The 16,982-nt window shown below is 47.5% G+C and overlaps 1 protein-coding gene across 7 annotated transcripts in view; it reads right to left on the bottom strand.

Moving 5' to 3' along the window:
- ANKS6 (ankyrin repeat and sterile alpha motif domain containing 6) overlaps positions 1-16,982 on the bottom strand; it is a 93,522-nt gene that overhangs the window by 41,735 nt on the left and 34,805 nt on the right. For 4 of the 7 annotated variants that reach the window (XR_016441308.1, XM_090039098.1, XM_090039100.1 and 1 more), the window contains exons 7-9: positions 12,213-12,420; positions 6,907-6,956; positions 3,794-3,931 (exon numbers count right to left, since the gene is read on the bottom strand). Coding sequence is in view for 6 of the 7 variants with exons in the window: in XM_090039098.1 (XP_089895224.1) it covers positions 3,794-3,931; positions 6,907-6,956; positions 12,213-12,420 (396 nt within the window). In the remaining variant the exon portion in view is untranslated. The remainder of the gene's footprint in view (positions 1-3,793; positions 3,932-6,906; positions 6,957-12,212; positions 12,421-16,982) is intronic. The other 3 variants (XM_090039101.1, XM_090039102.1, XM_090039104.1) reach the window with 3 other exon arrangements.

Raw genomic sequence — 16,982 nt, 5'->3', positions numbered from 1 at the left:
CGGCTCGGAGCACCCCCAGCCAGGTCATGAGGTGCTACAGGGAGTTGGGAACAGGGCTTAGGGGTCTGGGAGCTCAGGTGGTGTTTTCGTCCATCCTCCCAGTCTCGGGCTATGGGCTGAGGAGGGAGAGGAGGATCCACGCAGTCAACCAAAGACTGCGGCGCTGGTGTCATTGGGAAGGCTTTGGCTTCCATGACCACAGCCCGCTCTTTGGCGAGAGAGGCAGCGAGCTGCTGGGAAGAGATGGCTCCACCTCTCTCCCCTGGAGAGGAGTCTCTTCTCAGCCACGCTGGCTGACCTGCTCCACCGGGCTTTAAACTAAGCCCACTGGAGGATGGGGGGACTACTGCCACTGCTGGCCTGCAGAGCGACCCTTGCAAAGCCAGCGGACCAAGGCACTTAAGGGAGACCACCCCTGCCCCAGCCCTGGCACAATCTGTGGGCAAGGCATGAGCCCCCAAGGGGACACTTGCCTGCCTGTACACTAATGCCAGGAGCCTGGGCAACAAGCAGGACGAGCTCGTCCTCCTGCTCAGTGCAAAGAAATATGACGTCACTGGGATAACGGAGACCTGGTGGGACTCCACCCATGACTGGACCACAGGTATAGAGGGCTATACCCTGTACAGGAGGGATCATGTTGACAAAAGGGGCGGGGGTGTAGCTCTCTATGTCAAGGAAAGCTACATGTCCCTGCAAGCTGATGTTGGCAACCGGCATGGACAGCTAGAGACCCTCTGGCTCTCCAGGAACCCTCTGGCTGGTAAAAATTCATGGGGAATACGGCACAGGGGACACAATGGTGGGAGTCTACTACGGACCTCCCACTCAAAGTCCTGAGCTTGACCAGGAGTTCGCCCGGGAACTGACTGAGGCCGCTTGCTCCAGGACCTTGGTTGTCATGGGTGACTTCAATTACCCGGACATCTCCTGGGAAGATCACTCAGCAAAATCTGAGCGGTCGCAAAGCTTTCTCTCGTGCATGGATGACCTCTACCTGACTCAAGAAATCTATGGGCCAACGAGAGGCAAAGCGCTGCTCAACCTGGTACTGGCTACGGGGGACGACCTAATCGGCGACCTAGTGATCGATGGGAAGCTGGGTGACAGCGACCACGAGCTGATCACCTTCACCATCCGCCGTAAAGCAGGCAAGTCAGTCAGCAACACAGAAGTCCTTGACTTCAGAAAAGCCGACTTTGACAAGCTCAAGAGGCTAGTCAGTCAGGCTCTCAGGGACCACGACCCCAGGGAGATGGGAGTTCAAGAAGAGTGGTTGCTTCTCAAGGAAGCGATCCTCAATGCACAAGCTAAATCTATCCCAACACGGAGGAAAGGCAGCAAGAAGGCACAGCAGCCCCCCTGGCTCTCCAGGGACCTAGCGGACCTCCTGCGGCTAAAAAGGAAAGCCTACAAAGGATGGAGGACGGGATTCACCTCCAAGAAGGATTACTCCGCGCTGGTCTGGTCCTGCAGGGAGCAAACCAGGAAAGCCAAGTCTGCAACTGAACTCCAACTAGCTTCAGGCATCAAGGACAACAAAAAGTCCTTTTTCAGATATGTGGGGAGCCGGAGGAAAAGCAAGGGCAATGTTGGACCCCTGCTAAACCAGATGGGGCAACTGACAACTGATGCCCAGGAAAAAGCCAACCTATTAAATAGGTACTTTGCGTCAGTCTTTCATCAGTCACACGGGATGCCCATGCCTGCTATGGGACAGGGAAATCTGGGTGAGGGGGATCCCCTACCCTCCATAAATGCTGACCTCGTGAAGGAACACGTTGAGAAGCTGGATACCTTCAAGTCAGCTGGCCCTGACAATCTGCACCCCAGGGTACTCAAGGAGCTGGCGAGCATCATAGCCCAGCCCCTGGCACGGATCTTTGAAAACTCCTGGCGCTCTGGTGTACTGCCCGAAGCCTGGAAGAAGGCCAACGTGGTGCCAATCTTCAACAAAGGGAGGAGAGTGGATCCGGCCAACTACAGGCCCATTAGCCTGACTTCTCTCCTGGGGAAGATCCTAGAAAAGTTTATTAAGGAGGCCATCCTTGAGGGACTGGCCCAGGCTAACATTCTAAGGGATAGCCAGCATGGGTTTGTTGCGGGTAGGTCTTCTTTGATCAATCTCATTTCCTTCGATGACCAGGTGACCTATCACCTGGACAAGGGAGAAGAGGTTGATGTCATATATCTTGACTTCAAAAAAGCTTTTGATCTGGTATCCCATGATCACCTCTTGGCCAAACTGGCCAGTTGTGGCCTTGGCTCCACCACGATCCGCTGGCTGGGAAATTGGCTCCGTGGTCAGACCCAGAGGGTTGTAATTGATGGCAGTCACTCATTGTGGTGCCCTGTGACCAGTGGGGTCCCTCAAGGCTCTGTCCTGGGACCCATCCTGTTCAACATCTTCATTAACGATGTGGACATTGGAGTCAGGAGTGGACTGGCCAAGTTCGCCGATGACACCAAACTTTGGGGCAAAGCATCCACGCCAGAGGACAGGTGGGTGATCTAGGCTGACCTGGACAAGCTCAGCAAATGAGCAGACGAGAACCTCATGGTGTTTAACACCGAAGAATGCAAGGTTCTCCACCTTGGGAGGAAAAACCTGCAGCACCCTTATAGGCTCGGCAGTGCTATGTTGGTTAGCACTATAGAAGAAAGAGACTTGGGGGTCATCATTGACCACAAGATGAACATGAGCCTGCAGTGCGATGCTGCGGCTAGTAAAGCAACCAAAATGCTGGCTTGCATCCATAGATGCTTCTCGAGCAAATCCCGGAACGTCATTCTCCCCTTGTACTCGGCCTTGGTGAGGCCGCAGCTGGAGTACTGCGTCCAGTTTTGGGCTCCACAATTCAAAAAGGATGTGGAGAATCTTGAGAGAGTCCAGAGGAGAGCCACGCGCATGATCAGAGGTCAGGAAAACAGATCTTACGATGACAGGCTGAGAGCCATGGGACTCTTTAGCCTGGAAAAACGTAGGCTCAGGGGTGATCTGATGGCCACCTATAAGTTTATCAAGGGTGACCACCAGGATCTGGGGGAACGTTTGTTCACCAGAGCGCCCCAAGGGATGACGAGGTCGAACGGTCACAAACTCCTGCAAGACTGTTTCAGGCTGGACATAAGGAAGAATTTCTTTACTGTCCGAGCCCCCAAGGTCTGGAACAGTCTGCCAGCGGAGGTGGTTCAAGCACCTACATTGAACACCTTCAAGAGTAAATTGGATGCTTATCTTGCTGGGATCCTATGACCACAGCTGACTTCCTGCCCTTTGGGCAGGGGGCTGGACTCAATGATCTCCCGAGGTCCCTTCCAGCCCTAATGTCTATGAAATCTATGAAATCTATACATCCAATAATTACTTTGGAATCTATGGCCATCTCAGCAATTTTTGACAAATCTGTCTCAGTGATGGAGTTTATTAAATTTAGTGTGGCACGCAAGCCTTTACTCAACTTATTCTTCTGTTCTTAGAGAAGGCTATTTCTGCCTCCCCCTTCCCCCTTGCATGAGAAGCTTGAGTTTAGAGGGTGAAGACCATGTGCAGATATGGGAATTTAAAGCATTTGCAATAGAAAATAGGATTCTGTAAGTTAGTCTTACCACCTCATATTGAAAGAATTCAAGAGTGCCTTGACATCTATCAAACTGCGGTCTTATCAACTCAAATTCCCTGGAGGTAACAATATACAGTATTTTCTTGAACAATCCATTCACTTACTATGTCTCAGTTTCCACTGGTATTAAAATCGTACTTGATTGCTAACAGTGGTAAAGTGGTTCTCACCTGTTCAGCCTTGCCATCTTTGTTTGTACGTGTTCGGTCAGAGTTCCACAGCTCAAAACTCGAGGGAGGTAAGAAAGGAGGAATAACAGCCTTGAGCTTATCATTAGGTAGCCTAGTAAATGGAGCACCACTTCTTAACTGAGAAAAAAAATGGTACATTTTTGGAAAGATTACTTTAGATCTAATGACATATATTTAAAATAGAAAGTGAAGTTATTAGGGAATGCACTGATTATAAACATATAATATCAAACTTTAAGGGTTTCATAGACTCATAGAAAATTAGGGTTGGAAGGAACTTCAAGAGGTCATCTAGTCCAACCTCCTGCTCAAAGCAGGACCATCCCCAAACTAGATCATTCCAGCCAGGGCTGTCAAGCCAGGCCTTAAAAACTTCCAGGGATGGAGATTCAGCTACCTCTCCAGGTAACTCATTCCCGTGCTTCACCATCCTCCTAGTGAGAAAGTTTTTTCTAATATACAATTTAAACCTCCCTTGCTACAACTTGAGACCATTGCTCATTGTTCTGTCATCTGTCATTAACAGAAATTTTTTAAAAGGGAAAAGTAACATTTATTCAAGATTTCTGAAATAAATACTTGTGAAGATATACACTACAGCTGGTAGGCAACCCCTGGCATGGGTGACAGTGTGGCATGCGAAGGTATTTTGCTTGCCATGCACACATTGGGGCTGATGACAGGGAAGGGGCTGGGGCTGTACTGCTACAAGGACTGGGCACCTTGCTGCTCCCCCTCTATTCTCCCCTGGTACACCAACATCTTACAAGTTGAGGTTGTGTGTGTTTTTGGCACTCTGCCCAAAAGCACTGCCAACCCCTGCACTATAGAATAATAAAGTATACTTAACAGTTAACAGAAGTTAACAGAAGTGCCCCCCACCCTTAATTTCCTTAGTTAGCCACATTAAAGAGTGCTCAAAGATCTAATGATCTGTACACATTCTGGACTTCTATGCTCCCAAGAGAAGATCATCCAACCAAGTCTTTAGAGCAGGAGTTTTCAACCTTTTTGGGTCAGTGTACCCCTGGTGGCTCGACACAGAGCGGGAATAGGAGTGGTGCACAGCCAAACATGGAGCAACGGCAGCTGCTACATGCAGGCTTCCCCTGCCCCCCATGTCCAGCCAGTTGGGCAGCACCTGCGCGGCAGTGCAGGATCGTGCATGGCAGTGCTCTGTCTCTATGCCCCTGCGTGTACCCCCTAGGGCCTTCTAAAGTACCCCTGGGAGTACACATACCCCTGGTTGACAACCCCTGCTCTAGACTATAAAAAAATTTAAAACTGAAATAGATTTCTTTGTTTTCCTCTTTTGTTGCACATGATGCTGAACTATATTCATCTCTACTATTTAAATTTCTCCAAAAAGTCACTAGGACCTTTCAGAATTCACCTCACTAAAATTGCTCTTTAAAGGCTTTTCAAGAACAAAGCATTTATTCAATTGATCTCTTTTTAAAAAATCATTATGGAGTATATGATGGTACATCCATCAACCAACAGACACTGGTTTCTATAAGGGTCAATTTTTCCAACAGTTACAACTCCACAGAATCTGTAACGGGTCAATGATTGCTAGCACAGGATCTAAGAGTAGCTGTCCTTAAAAAAAATAAACAAGAAATCCCCCTTTGAAATCCAACTTGAACATGAAATCCAACTTGAACAAGAAATCACAGAACAAAAAATCATCTACATACTTGACTGGGTTAACCATGGTCTCAACATGGACTATGGATTCTCATCCCATTACCCAAACCATCTATTTACTCCACATGGATGTTGATCGATGGTAGTGCTAGCTTGAGTTTGGAGCAGTCACACATTCAGGCCAGCAAGGGCCTAGAGGACTGAAAGATAAGAATCCCCTCACTCCCATTCCAGGATCCCTCCTGTCCCTTGGGCTCCCCTAATTCCCCTCCGAACCCCTGGGGCTCCCACCCCTCACTTACTAGGGCTGCCCGTGCTGTCTGTGCTGGGGAAGCAGGCAGGAAAGAGATAACCTGCTTGCCTCACTCCCACTGCCACCGCTGCCAGGCTGCTGATTTTCTCTGGACTGAGTCTGCCCAGGGAGCAGCAGTGGTGGTGATGCAGTGGTAGCAGCAGCCCAGCAGACAGGTTAACCCTTCCCTGACTGCTCCACTAGGACAGACAGTGTGGACAGCCAGAAGTCATCGGGGGAAGAGGGATGGGGGTGAACAGTGGGCCTGATCCAGGCCAGTGGTGGGAGGGGGACAGGTGGGGTGTTTACACTATGGTGTAGCCTAACGTGGCTATGCCTTAATGTAACACAAGCTGGGTAACACAGAGCAGAGATAATCCTGCCCTGGAGTAGAGTAACTTTGAGCTGCCTACCAAGTGCTTAAAACTAGTTTCAGATGTTAATGTACAGACAATCCAAGGGTTAAGAGCTCCAGGAGCCACTCAAAATTACCATGCAATTAGGCCTTAAGGCCCCTGGCAGACGTGCAATTAAAGGCGCGATAGGATCTGATGCATGATCCCTTCCTGCCATGCTACACATGCAAGGCAGGAGGCATGACTGTGGGATTAAACATCAGATCCCATTGTCTTATTGCAGGTCCAGGAGGAGCCGAGGATCTTGATCCTGGACTCCCCCTGCACTGGCAAGAAGCAAGCTTGTATGGCTGGTGCCTGGCAGTTGATCTGGGCTCCCACCCTCAGGCGTTTGTGATGAGCCCCAGCAGCTAGGAGCCCAGATAAGCTGATGGGCCTCCCAGCTGTACCCCAGTGGCTGGGAGCCCCAGCCCAGCCCAACATTCAATTAATGGCATAACAGCAACCAGCCACAAAGTTATTTGTGTAATAACTTTACAGTTTATTGCTTGTTTTATCACAGCATTAACTTGTGGATGGGTAACTACTTAAGACATGACTGACTGGTTAACCATGTTGTTAGTTTAGTGCCAGAGGCCTAAGATGCCACTGTGTCCTACATTTTGCCCTACTTCAGCCTAAAACAGCTAATGACCTTTGTAACTGTGGGGCTGGGGGGACGCCAGCATTTTGGATACTCTCCACTCCAGTCACCATGAACAAGTGCTGAGCATGCTGAGAGCACTGAAACTTACCATAGTTGTCAGTATTTCATCATCTTTTTCCATTTTTGTAGTACCCGTACCTGAAAAAAATGCATACAAAATATTTAAAGATTCCAGATTCTTATTCTCCAGGATAGTGCTGACAAACATATCACAGGGCACAATTATTTCACACTAAGCCAGATTTTTCCGTAATGTAATTCTGCTGACGTTTGTGGGATGGTATCCGAGAGAAATTTACTATACTACAGGAGCATCTATATGTGCAATAAATGCTTATTGCGCCAGAGTTTATTGCTCCCAGGCACACCCATTGAACATGTGCCCAGAAGCAATAAACTCATTTGCAACATGTGCATCAGAGCAGCTCCAGCTGACAGTGGGCCGGGGAAGAAGTGGGGTCAGCCTGCCAGCCTGGGGCTGCTCCCCCACAGCTCAACGTGCAGAGGAGCATCTAGCTAGGGCACACGGGTGTTACAGCACAGGGCAAGCTGGCAGACAGCCCCCACACTGAAGCACTCGCGTGCCCAAGCCAGGCAGGGCAGCATTTACACATGCCCTACTGCAGAGTTTTTTCTCCACAGTTTTTTACTCTGCAGGTTTTTAGTCTGCAGCAGGATACTACTTGTATTAAAAAAATTAGTTTACTCCAGCCTAACAGGGCTACACACGTAGACATGCAACATTGACTACACAGCTAATTAGTCAGCTGCATGGCAAACATCTCGTGTACACGCACTCTGTATTGGTGCGTTTCAGTTTTTCAGTGGAAAATGATTACATTTTAATAGGTGGGCTTTGGTGTTTTCACATTTCTTGTGTGGAATTCTATTATATTGTGCTCATCTAAATAGCACCTACTTAGCCATGCAAGAAGCATTTTTGGCATTTATGCTCAGTCTGTGACTATTATCTGTACAGCATCTGCATGTATACCAAGCAAGGCACAGTAGGTGCACACTGTAAGTACACACTGGCAGAGCAGCTACATGGCTACCTATGTACATACATTGGTTTAAGTCTCCACAAAAAACAGCGATGCAGAAAGGGGTGGCCTTCTTAATGTTTAGCCCCAACAGCTGAGTAGTTAGGGCAACTGCCTTAGAACCAAGAAGTTAGAGACCTGGGTTACACCCTTGTCCACAACCTAGACCCCTCTGACTTCTCAGCCAAAGTCTCTAACAACCAGGCTGCAGGTTATCCAATACCTAACCTCCTCTCCAATGTTCCTTTTGAAGCTGACCCCCTGGGTAAACAAGAGAGAGAGAAAGTAAGACCAAGGAGCAGAGAAAAACAAGAGTATATGTAGCCCAGCCAGATGGCTATGGCTCTGGAAAGAGGCAGGCCTTGGGTTCTAACCTAGGCACCTTCCTCTAGTGGAAAAGAAACTGTCCCCTTTGCCAGTAACTATTAAATGCAATAGGCAGCTTCAAAAAGCGCACAGGAGCAGGGACTGGATAATGATTTGCCTATTGTCTGGTGCTTAGAACATCACACTAGGAAGTCATAGAGTTACTAGCTGTGGTTGAGGGAGGCCTCCCACATAACTTATCCTTAACCATGGAGCTACTGGGGATGAAACATGGAAGGGGCCTCCTCTTCCAGGGTCTAAAAGTTACTGGTCAGGTTTCTGTCCTGTTACAATTTCACTGCTTACATGCATAAATTAGGTCTGCATATGTACCTGCCTGGCCAATGAACAGGCTGCTGTGCATGCTCAGTTTAAGTCTGAATGCTTACATGGCCACACTCATAGATTGTAAGGGGATGGAAGGGACCTCACAAGATCAGAGTCCAGGCCCACTGCACTAAGCAGGAAAGACAACTGAGGTCAGGTTACCCCAGCAAGGTGACCATCCAGTCTCCTCTTGAAGATCTCCAGGGAAGGTGATTCCAGCACCTCTGGAGGGAGTTTATTCCACAGTCTGGACACCCTGTGAAAAAGGTTTTCCTAATGTTGATACTGAATCGGTCTTCCAGGAGTTTGTAGCCATTACTCCTGGTTTTCCCTAACGGTGCCCTGGTGAACAGTTGTTCACCAAGCCCTTGATGCATTCCCTTGATGTAGCAGTAAGCTGCTACCGAGTCCCCTCATTGCCTAATCTTTTTTTAGGCTGAAGAGGCCCAAATCCCCCAGCCTTTCCTCATATGGCTTGCCTTGCAAGTTTCTGATCATATGGATGGCTCTTCTCTGGACTCTCTGAAAATTTTCTGTGTCCTTGTTGAAGTGTGGTGCCCAGAACTGGATGCAGTACTCCAGCTGTGGTCTCACCAATGCTGAGTAAAGCAGAAGAACCACTTCCTTGGTTTTACTTGAGATGCACTGGTTGATGCATGTTAGAGTCTTGGTTGCCCTGCTGGCTACAGCAGCACACTGATGACTCATGTTCAAATTGTTCATGGTCTGTTATTACCCCTACGTCCCTTTCATTCGTGGTGCTAGTCAAATTGGTTCCAACAAGCCTGTAATTATGTTGGGGATTGTTCGTCCCCAGATGGCGCACTTTACACTTCTCAATGTTGAACTTCATCTGGTTCCAATACGCCCAACTTGCCAGCCTATGTCTGCCTGTACCTGCAAGCCTATCTTCAAGCGTGACCACGCTCCCCCATAACTTGGTGTCACTGCAAACTTGGCCAGTGAAGTCTTTAGCTTCACCTCCAAATCATTGATAAAGATGTTGAAAAGCACTGGACCAAGCACGGACCCCTAAGGGACACCACTGGCCACTTCTCACCAGAATGACACAGATCCATTCATTAGAATGCTCCAGGTTCTACCCAGCAGCCAGCTTCCTACCTACCTAAATGTCAAGCAGTTAAGCCCACAATCTTCCAATTTTCTTATAAGAACATCATGGGATACCAAATCAAAGGCCTTTTGGAAATCTAGGTCTATAATGTCAACCTTCTCTCTCTTATCCAGCGGGTGAGTTACCTAGTAATAGAAGGTGATAAGATTGGTAAGACAAGAGCTGCCCATGATGAAGCCATGCTGGCTGTCAATCAGAATCCTACCTTCTGCAAGTGTATCACACATAGACTCTCTTGAATTTTTCCAGGATTTTCCCTAGGACAGAGGTTAGGCTAATTGGCCTATAAATGGTCCTCTCTCTTCCCCTTCTTGAAGATAAGCACTACATTTCATAGATTTCATAGACATCAGGGCTGGAAGGGACCTCGGGAGATCATCGAGTCCAGCCCCCTGCCCAAAGGGCAGGAAGTCAGCTGGGGTCATAGGATCCCAGCAAGATAAGCATCCAATTTACTCTTGAAGGTGTTCAATGTAGGTGCTTGAACCACCTCCGCTGGCAGACTGTTCCAGACCTTGGGGGCTCGGACAGGAAAGAAATTCTTCCTTATGTCCAGCCTGAAACGGTCTTGCAGGAGTTTGTGACCGTTCGACCTCGTCATCCCTTGGGGCGCTCTGGTGAACAAACGTTCCCCCAGATCCTGGTGGTCACCCTTGATAAACTTATAGGTGGCCATCAGATCACCCCTGAGCCTACGTTTTTCCAGGCTAAAGAGTCCCATGGCTCTCAGCCTGTCATCGTAAGATCTGTTTTCCTGACCCCTGATTATGCGCGTGGCTCTCCTCTGGACTCTCTCAAGCTTCTCCACCTCCTTTTTGAATTGTGGAGCCCAAAACTGGACGCAGCACTCCAGCTGCGGCCTCACCAAGGCCGAGTACAAGGGGAGAATGACGTTCCGGGATTTGCTCGAGAAGCATCTATGGATGCAAGCCAGCGTTTTGGTCGCTTTACTAGCCGCAGCATCGCACTGCAGGCTCATGTTCATCTTGTGGTCAATGATGACCCCCAAGTCTCTTTCTTCTGTAGTGCTAGCCAACGTAGCACTGCCGAGCCTATAAGGGTGCTGCAGGTTTTTCCTCCCAAGGTGGAGAACCTTGCATTTTTCGGTGTTAAACACCATCAGGTTCTCGTCTGCTCATTTGCTGAGCTTGTCCAGGTCACCCTGGATCACCCGCCTATCTTCTGGCGTGGATGCTTTGCCCCAAAGTTTGGTGTCATCGGCGAACTTGGCCAGTCCACTCCTGACTCCAATGTCCACATCGTTAATGAAGATGTTGAACAGGATGGGTCCCAGGACAGAGCCTTGAGGGACCCCACTGGTCACAGGGCACCATGATGAGTGACTGCCATCAATTACAACCCTCTGGGTCCGACCATGGAGCCAATTTCCCAGCCAGCGGATCGTGGTGGAGCCAAGGCCGCAACTGGCCAGTTTGGCCAAGAGGTGATCATGGGATACCAGATCAAAGGCTTTTTTGAAGTCAAGATATATGACATCAATCTCTTCTCCCTTGTCCAGGTGATAGGTCACCTGGTCATCGAAGGAAATGAGATTGATCAAACAAGACCTACCAGCAACAAACCCGTGCTGGCTATCCCTTAGAATGTTAGGGTATGCATTGGCTGTTCCAGTCTTCAGGAACCTCTCCCAAACGCCACAAGTTTTGCCACAGGTCCCACAATGAGTTTGGCCAGCTCCTTTAGCACTCTCAGGTGAAGTTCATCCAGTCCTACTGACTTATAAATGTCTAATTTTTCTAACTGATCACACACCAGCTCAGTGACAATAGTAGGAAGGCGGTCATTCCCACCATGCCCATTCTGAACCTTATCTAGCATGATTTTCCCCTTAGTCCGGTGAAATATTGAAACAAAGTAGCCATTAAGGAGTTCAGTTTTCTCCCAAGTGTCAGTAACCTGCTGTCCTGAGTTGTTAAGCAGGGGCACCATGCTTCCATTTGCTTTCCTCCTGTTTCCTACATACCTAAAGAAGTACTTCTTATCGTCCTTGATTCCCATTGCTAGCTTAAATTCAGTTCACATTGCACAGATAACAGAAGTATAAACTTTGTGCAAGTGCCAAAAATGACACACATGTGGCTGAAAAGTTGCCATTTAGGTGCACAAAGGATAACAGAGTTTTACCCCTCATTCCCAATCATGTTTCCCAGTCTCTTGCTATCATTTGCGACATCATTTACATTGAAGGATAGTAATTTTCCTGAGTGACAGATAAATTTACCATGCAGATGTTTCTAAATTGTTAGTATGCAATCATAACATGAAATTAAGCAGCTTCTTTTCTAAATGGTCAATAGATAAATCTACTCAAATCCTAAATCTACTCAGTAGGTATCACTGACCAAAAATAATATGCATGATAAAATTACTTTTTCCAGATTATTGTAGTATACTGTATGCTTATTACATGAGTTTCCCTTTACACCAAAAATGCTACATTGAAGAGGGTACCACTTTAACTACCAGATGAGAGAACACTTCCCAAATAGAATAGGACTTTACCACTAGTTTTATTTGTGATCCAAGCTGTAGTAGCATCAGGGATTCCAGAGTTGTTCACGTCACTCTGTGGAGTGGCTTTTATGGTAGAACTTAATGACATTTCTGGCTCATCAGGAAAAGGCACAAACTGATTGGTAGAAAATCCATGACGCAAAGTTTGGGTCAACTTCAGCTTGCGGAATCTATTTGACATCCTATTCCACCAAGACTAAAAGGGAAGAAAAAGACACTTTTATTCATGTCTACTATGACTTATATAACCTAACCTGCATCAAAGAGTTTGTAACGAAAAACTGCCAAAGTAACACTAAAATACTTTACCAATGTCTTCAGATTCCCTAGACCAGGTGGCCAACCTGAGATATGGGCAGTCTCTGCCTATGGCATGTGACAGATCAGGGAGGGAACACATAATACAGCAGCAGACAGGGCTGGAAGCAGAAGGCAGAGCAGGAGATCAGGCAGGGAGCACAGAGTAGGCATACAACAGAACAGCCGATTAGGCAGAAAAAAAAGGTTGGAGTGGAACTCAGGGAGGGTTCAGGGTTAATTTGCAACACACTTGCCAAAAAGGTTGGCTTTCGCTGTTGTAGACGAGGAGTATCAAAATCATCTGGCCTCCCAGGACTGGATAAGGGGTGTGGAGTTCATTTGTGGACTGGATCAGATCCACAGACAGCTCTCACATACCAGATCCAGCCCCATAGAACTGTCATGCTGCAGCACTTTGCAGCAGCTGCCCTGGACTGGCTGCATGTGCTGCTTGTGCACCAGCTCCAGTCCCACATGCACATGGCACATGCTCTCCACCCTGGCACTGCACGCAGCATGCAGCACACGGGGCTGGTCTGGGGCACACGCAATATTCAGAGCATGGCTCCAGACTGGGGCACACTGACTGTGACACTTGCACCTGACCAGTCCTGAACGGTGAATCCAACACCAGTTTGCAGGCTGGTCTGGAACAGGCAGCATGTGCAGTATGTGCCCCAGACTGGCCCCATGCACTGTGAGTATCAATTCCAAGGGGTGCAGGGCACATGCTGCATGAAGCACTCACACCAGACTGGCCCCACACTGTGTGCAGCCTGCGCAGGCAGCACTGCAGGCTGGATGCTTCAGCTCTGTGTGCCAATTCCAGCCTGCGGGCCATATCTTTACTATTGTTGCTTTAGACTAAATTGCAAGTTTTATGTTTTATCTTTCTATATAAAATTTGAGAACTGTGTCAGCAACCATTTTATTTTTAAACATGTTCCACCTGAACAAGAAGTTAAACTCATTTAAATTTATTATAAAATAAAAAGTAAACAAAGATCTATGTAAGGATGCAATAAAGTAAAATAAGTCTAAATGAAAGGAATGAATTTCCAAACTCCATTTTATAGTCTTTGTGTTCTTCATATTTCTCCTACCACAAGAGATTTGGGGTTGAAATTTGGAACTTGCATGAATGAGACTCTCCTCCTCTCTAAAGGAGGAGGTAGTGAGGCTCTGAAGCATCCCGTCATGACGAGTTTATTGATTCAATGCTGGAAGAGACCTCTAGGACTGTGGAGAAAGGGCTGCCAGAGGCAGAGAAGAAAGAGGACATGGACTTCCAGGAAGGTGGAAGTTGAAAGCTTGTGGCCTTTGGCAATAAGCAGAAGTCTTTGTCTCCACCTGCAGCGGTTTGCCTAGAAAACAGATGTGGAGCCCCAGCAACAGAGGAGGAGATGCATGTATTCCCGAGCATGGATTAAGACATATCTCCCAAAGGGGTCAAAGACAGGAACAAGAGCTGACTCCAACCCACCAACAGTTAGCACAGGCCTAGTGAAGGGGCATTTGGATAGGCTGGACATGTTTAAGTCAGCAGGCCCTGATGATCTTCATCCAAGGGTGCTGAAGGAATTGGCCAGTATCATAGCAGAACCACTGGCACAGTTGTTTGAGCACTCATGGTGCTCAGGACAGGTCCCAGAGGACTGGAAAAGGACCAATGTGATCCCTAGTTTCAAGAAGGGGAGAAAGGATGCTCCGCATAAGTATAGGCTGGTTAGGCTCCTCTATCCTTGGGAAAACCTTTGAACAAATTATTAACGAGCACATTTGTGGGAGTCCAGTAGGAAAAATAATGCAGAAGGGCAACCAGCATGGCTTCATAGCAGGTACATCCTACCTAACTAACCTTGTTTCTTTTTTACAACCAGGTCACAAATTGCTTAGATGCAGGAGTTGAGGTAGACATCATCTACTTGGATTTTAAAAAGGCCTTTGATACAGTATTGCATCCCATTCTTACAAATAAACTAAGCAGCTGTGATGTAAATTATTACACGGTCAAGTGGGTAGAGAATTGGCTAATGGAATGTACCCAGAGGGTAGTGGTGGATGGGTTGTTTTCAACCTGGAAAAATGTGGGCAGTGGAGTTCCCCAACATTCAGTCCTTGGACCAGTGCTGTTCAATATCTTCATCAGTGATTTGGATGAGGGTATGGAAAGCACTCTGTTCAAATTTGCGGACAACACCAAATTATGGGGCAACGTAAACACACTTGAGGGCAGGGAGTGGATTCAGGAGGATTTGGACAGATTGGGAAAGCAGGCAGATCAGAATAGGATGCAGTTTAACAAAGATAAGTGTAAAGTGCTGCATTGAGGGAGAAAGAATCACTAACACACCTACAGACTGAGAAGTAACTTTCTAAGCAGCACAGCAGCAGAAAGGGATCTTGGAGTCATAGTTGACTCCAAAATTAACATGAGTCGTCAATGTAACAAAGTGATAACCACACTCTTTCATGCATTAGAAGGTGAATCACAAACATGTCTAAGGAGGTGATACTTTCTCCGTCTATGCAGCATTGGTAAGACCACAGCTGGAGTACTGCATCCAGTTCTGGGCTCTGCACTTCAAGAGGGACGTGGATAACTTTGAGAGGGTCCAGAGGAGGGCTACTCGTATAGTTAAGGGCCTGCAGGTAAGATCTTACGAGGAGAGATTGTGGGACCTGAATCTCTTCAGTCTCAGCAAAAGAAGGCTGAAAGGGGATCTTATGGCTGTCTACAAATTCAACGGGGGGGCGGGGCACCAAGGAATAGGAGATACTCTGTTTACTAGGGCGCCCCTTGGGGTTACTAGGAACAATGGCCATAATCAGACAGAAAGCAGATTTAGGTTAGACATGAGGAAAATTTTCTTTATGGTGAGGGTTTCCAAAATCTGGAACAGGTTTCCAAGGTAGGTGGTGCTCTCTCCTACTTGGAGGTATTTAAGAGTAGACTAGACAAGCACTGAGCTCGGGTCATCTGACCCCAGGGCTCTTTCCTGCCCAGGGCAGGATGTCGGACTTGATGATCTCCCTTCCAACCCTAAAAATCTATTAAATCTACGTCCCATTGGTGGAAAAGGCCAGACCAGGCACCCCTAAGGTTGGAAGGAATGAGACCACTGCCACCAAGAGGCAGCAACAGGTGGTAGTGGTTCCCCTTGTGTGGGGAATAGAGGTAACCATCTGCTAACCTGACCTGTTGTCTTGGGAGATCTTCTGCTTACCCAGAGCCTGGATCCAAGATGTTACAGAGGGCTTACAGACTCATCCGGCCCTCTGCTCACTATCCGCTGCTGCTCATCCATGTGGGAACCAATGATACTTCCACGGGTGACCCTAAGCAGATCAAAAGTGACTACAGAGATCTGAGTGCAAGTGTGAAGGGGACAGGGCCTCAGGTAATGTTCTCCTCGATTCTTCTGGTCAAGGAAAGAGCCCAAGCCAGAGCAGACACATCCTGCAGATCAAAGGACAGCTGCACAGATGATGTTGCCAGTAGGGCTTTGCTCCTTTGACCATGAGATACTGTTCCAAGAAGAAGGATTGCTAGGAAGAGACAGGATACACCTGACAAAGAAAGTGAAGAGCATCTTTGCAGACAGGCTCACTAACCTGGTGAGGAGGGCTTTAAACTAGGATCACCAGGGGATGGAGACCAAAGACCTGACGTAAGTGGGGATGCAAGTGACCTGGAGGAAGCACAAGCAGGAGGGGACAACAGGGCAGGCTTTCTCATTTTTCCTGAGAAAGTAGGGCAATTGGTTAGTTACCTCAGTTGCCCGTACATGCATGTAAGGAGCTGGGAAACATGCAGGAAGAATTGTAAGTCCTCACACAGTCAAGGAACTATCACATGACTGGAATAACAGAGACCTGATGGGATAGCTCGCATGACTGGAGCACTGCAATGGATGGGTATAAATTATTCAGGAAGAACAGGCAGGGGAGAAGAGAAGGAAGAGTTGCGCTTTATGTAAAAGGAGGTGCATGACTTCTCCATGCAGAGCTCCACTATGAAATGGGCGATAGATCCATTCCAAGTCTCTAGGCTAGGGCCAGAGAGGAGAGAGAAAGGAACAAGGGCTGTAGTGATTTTAAGTTTGTTTGTATGAATTAAGTCTGCTACTGTACCTTTATAGTAAAACAAATATACTAATTTTGTATTTGGATATATAGATGAATTAGTATAGAGTGATTGATAAAAGCAGAGTAAGCTATGTGTCAATAAACAAGTTACCAAATGGTGAATCATGCTGAAAAGGCTGAAAAGGTAAGTCTGTGCCAGGAGAAAAATAAAGATAAGTAGAAAAGACAAGATTGAAGACAAGGTCTGCAACATCTCCCCTTTTGTGCCAGACACAGCCTATACCAGCGATAATAGAAGAATGTTGTAAACAGAGTGATTGAAGAGAATAAGCCTGACCACTTGTCAGGATGGAAAAGTACTAAGATCCA

This window comes from Crocodylus siamensis, chromosome 3 (assembly GCF_052110815.1).
Source record: "Crocodylus siamensis isolate JL-2025a chromosome 3, ASM5211081v1, whole genome shotgun sequence".
In the NCBI taxonomy this organism is placed as follows: domain Eukaryota; kingdom Metazoa; phylum Chordata; order Crocodylia; family Crocodylidae; genus Crocodylus; species Crocodylus siamensis.
This window is presented reverse-complemented; position numbering and strand designations above follow the sequence as displayed.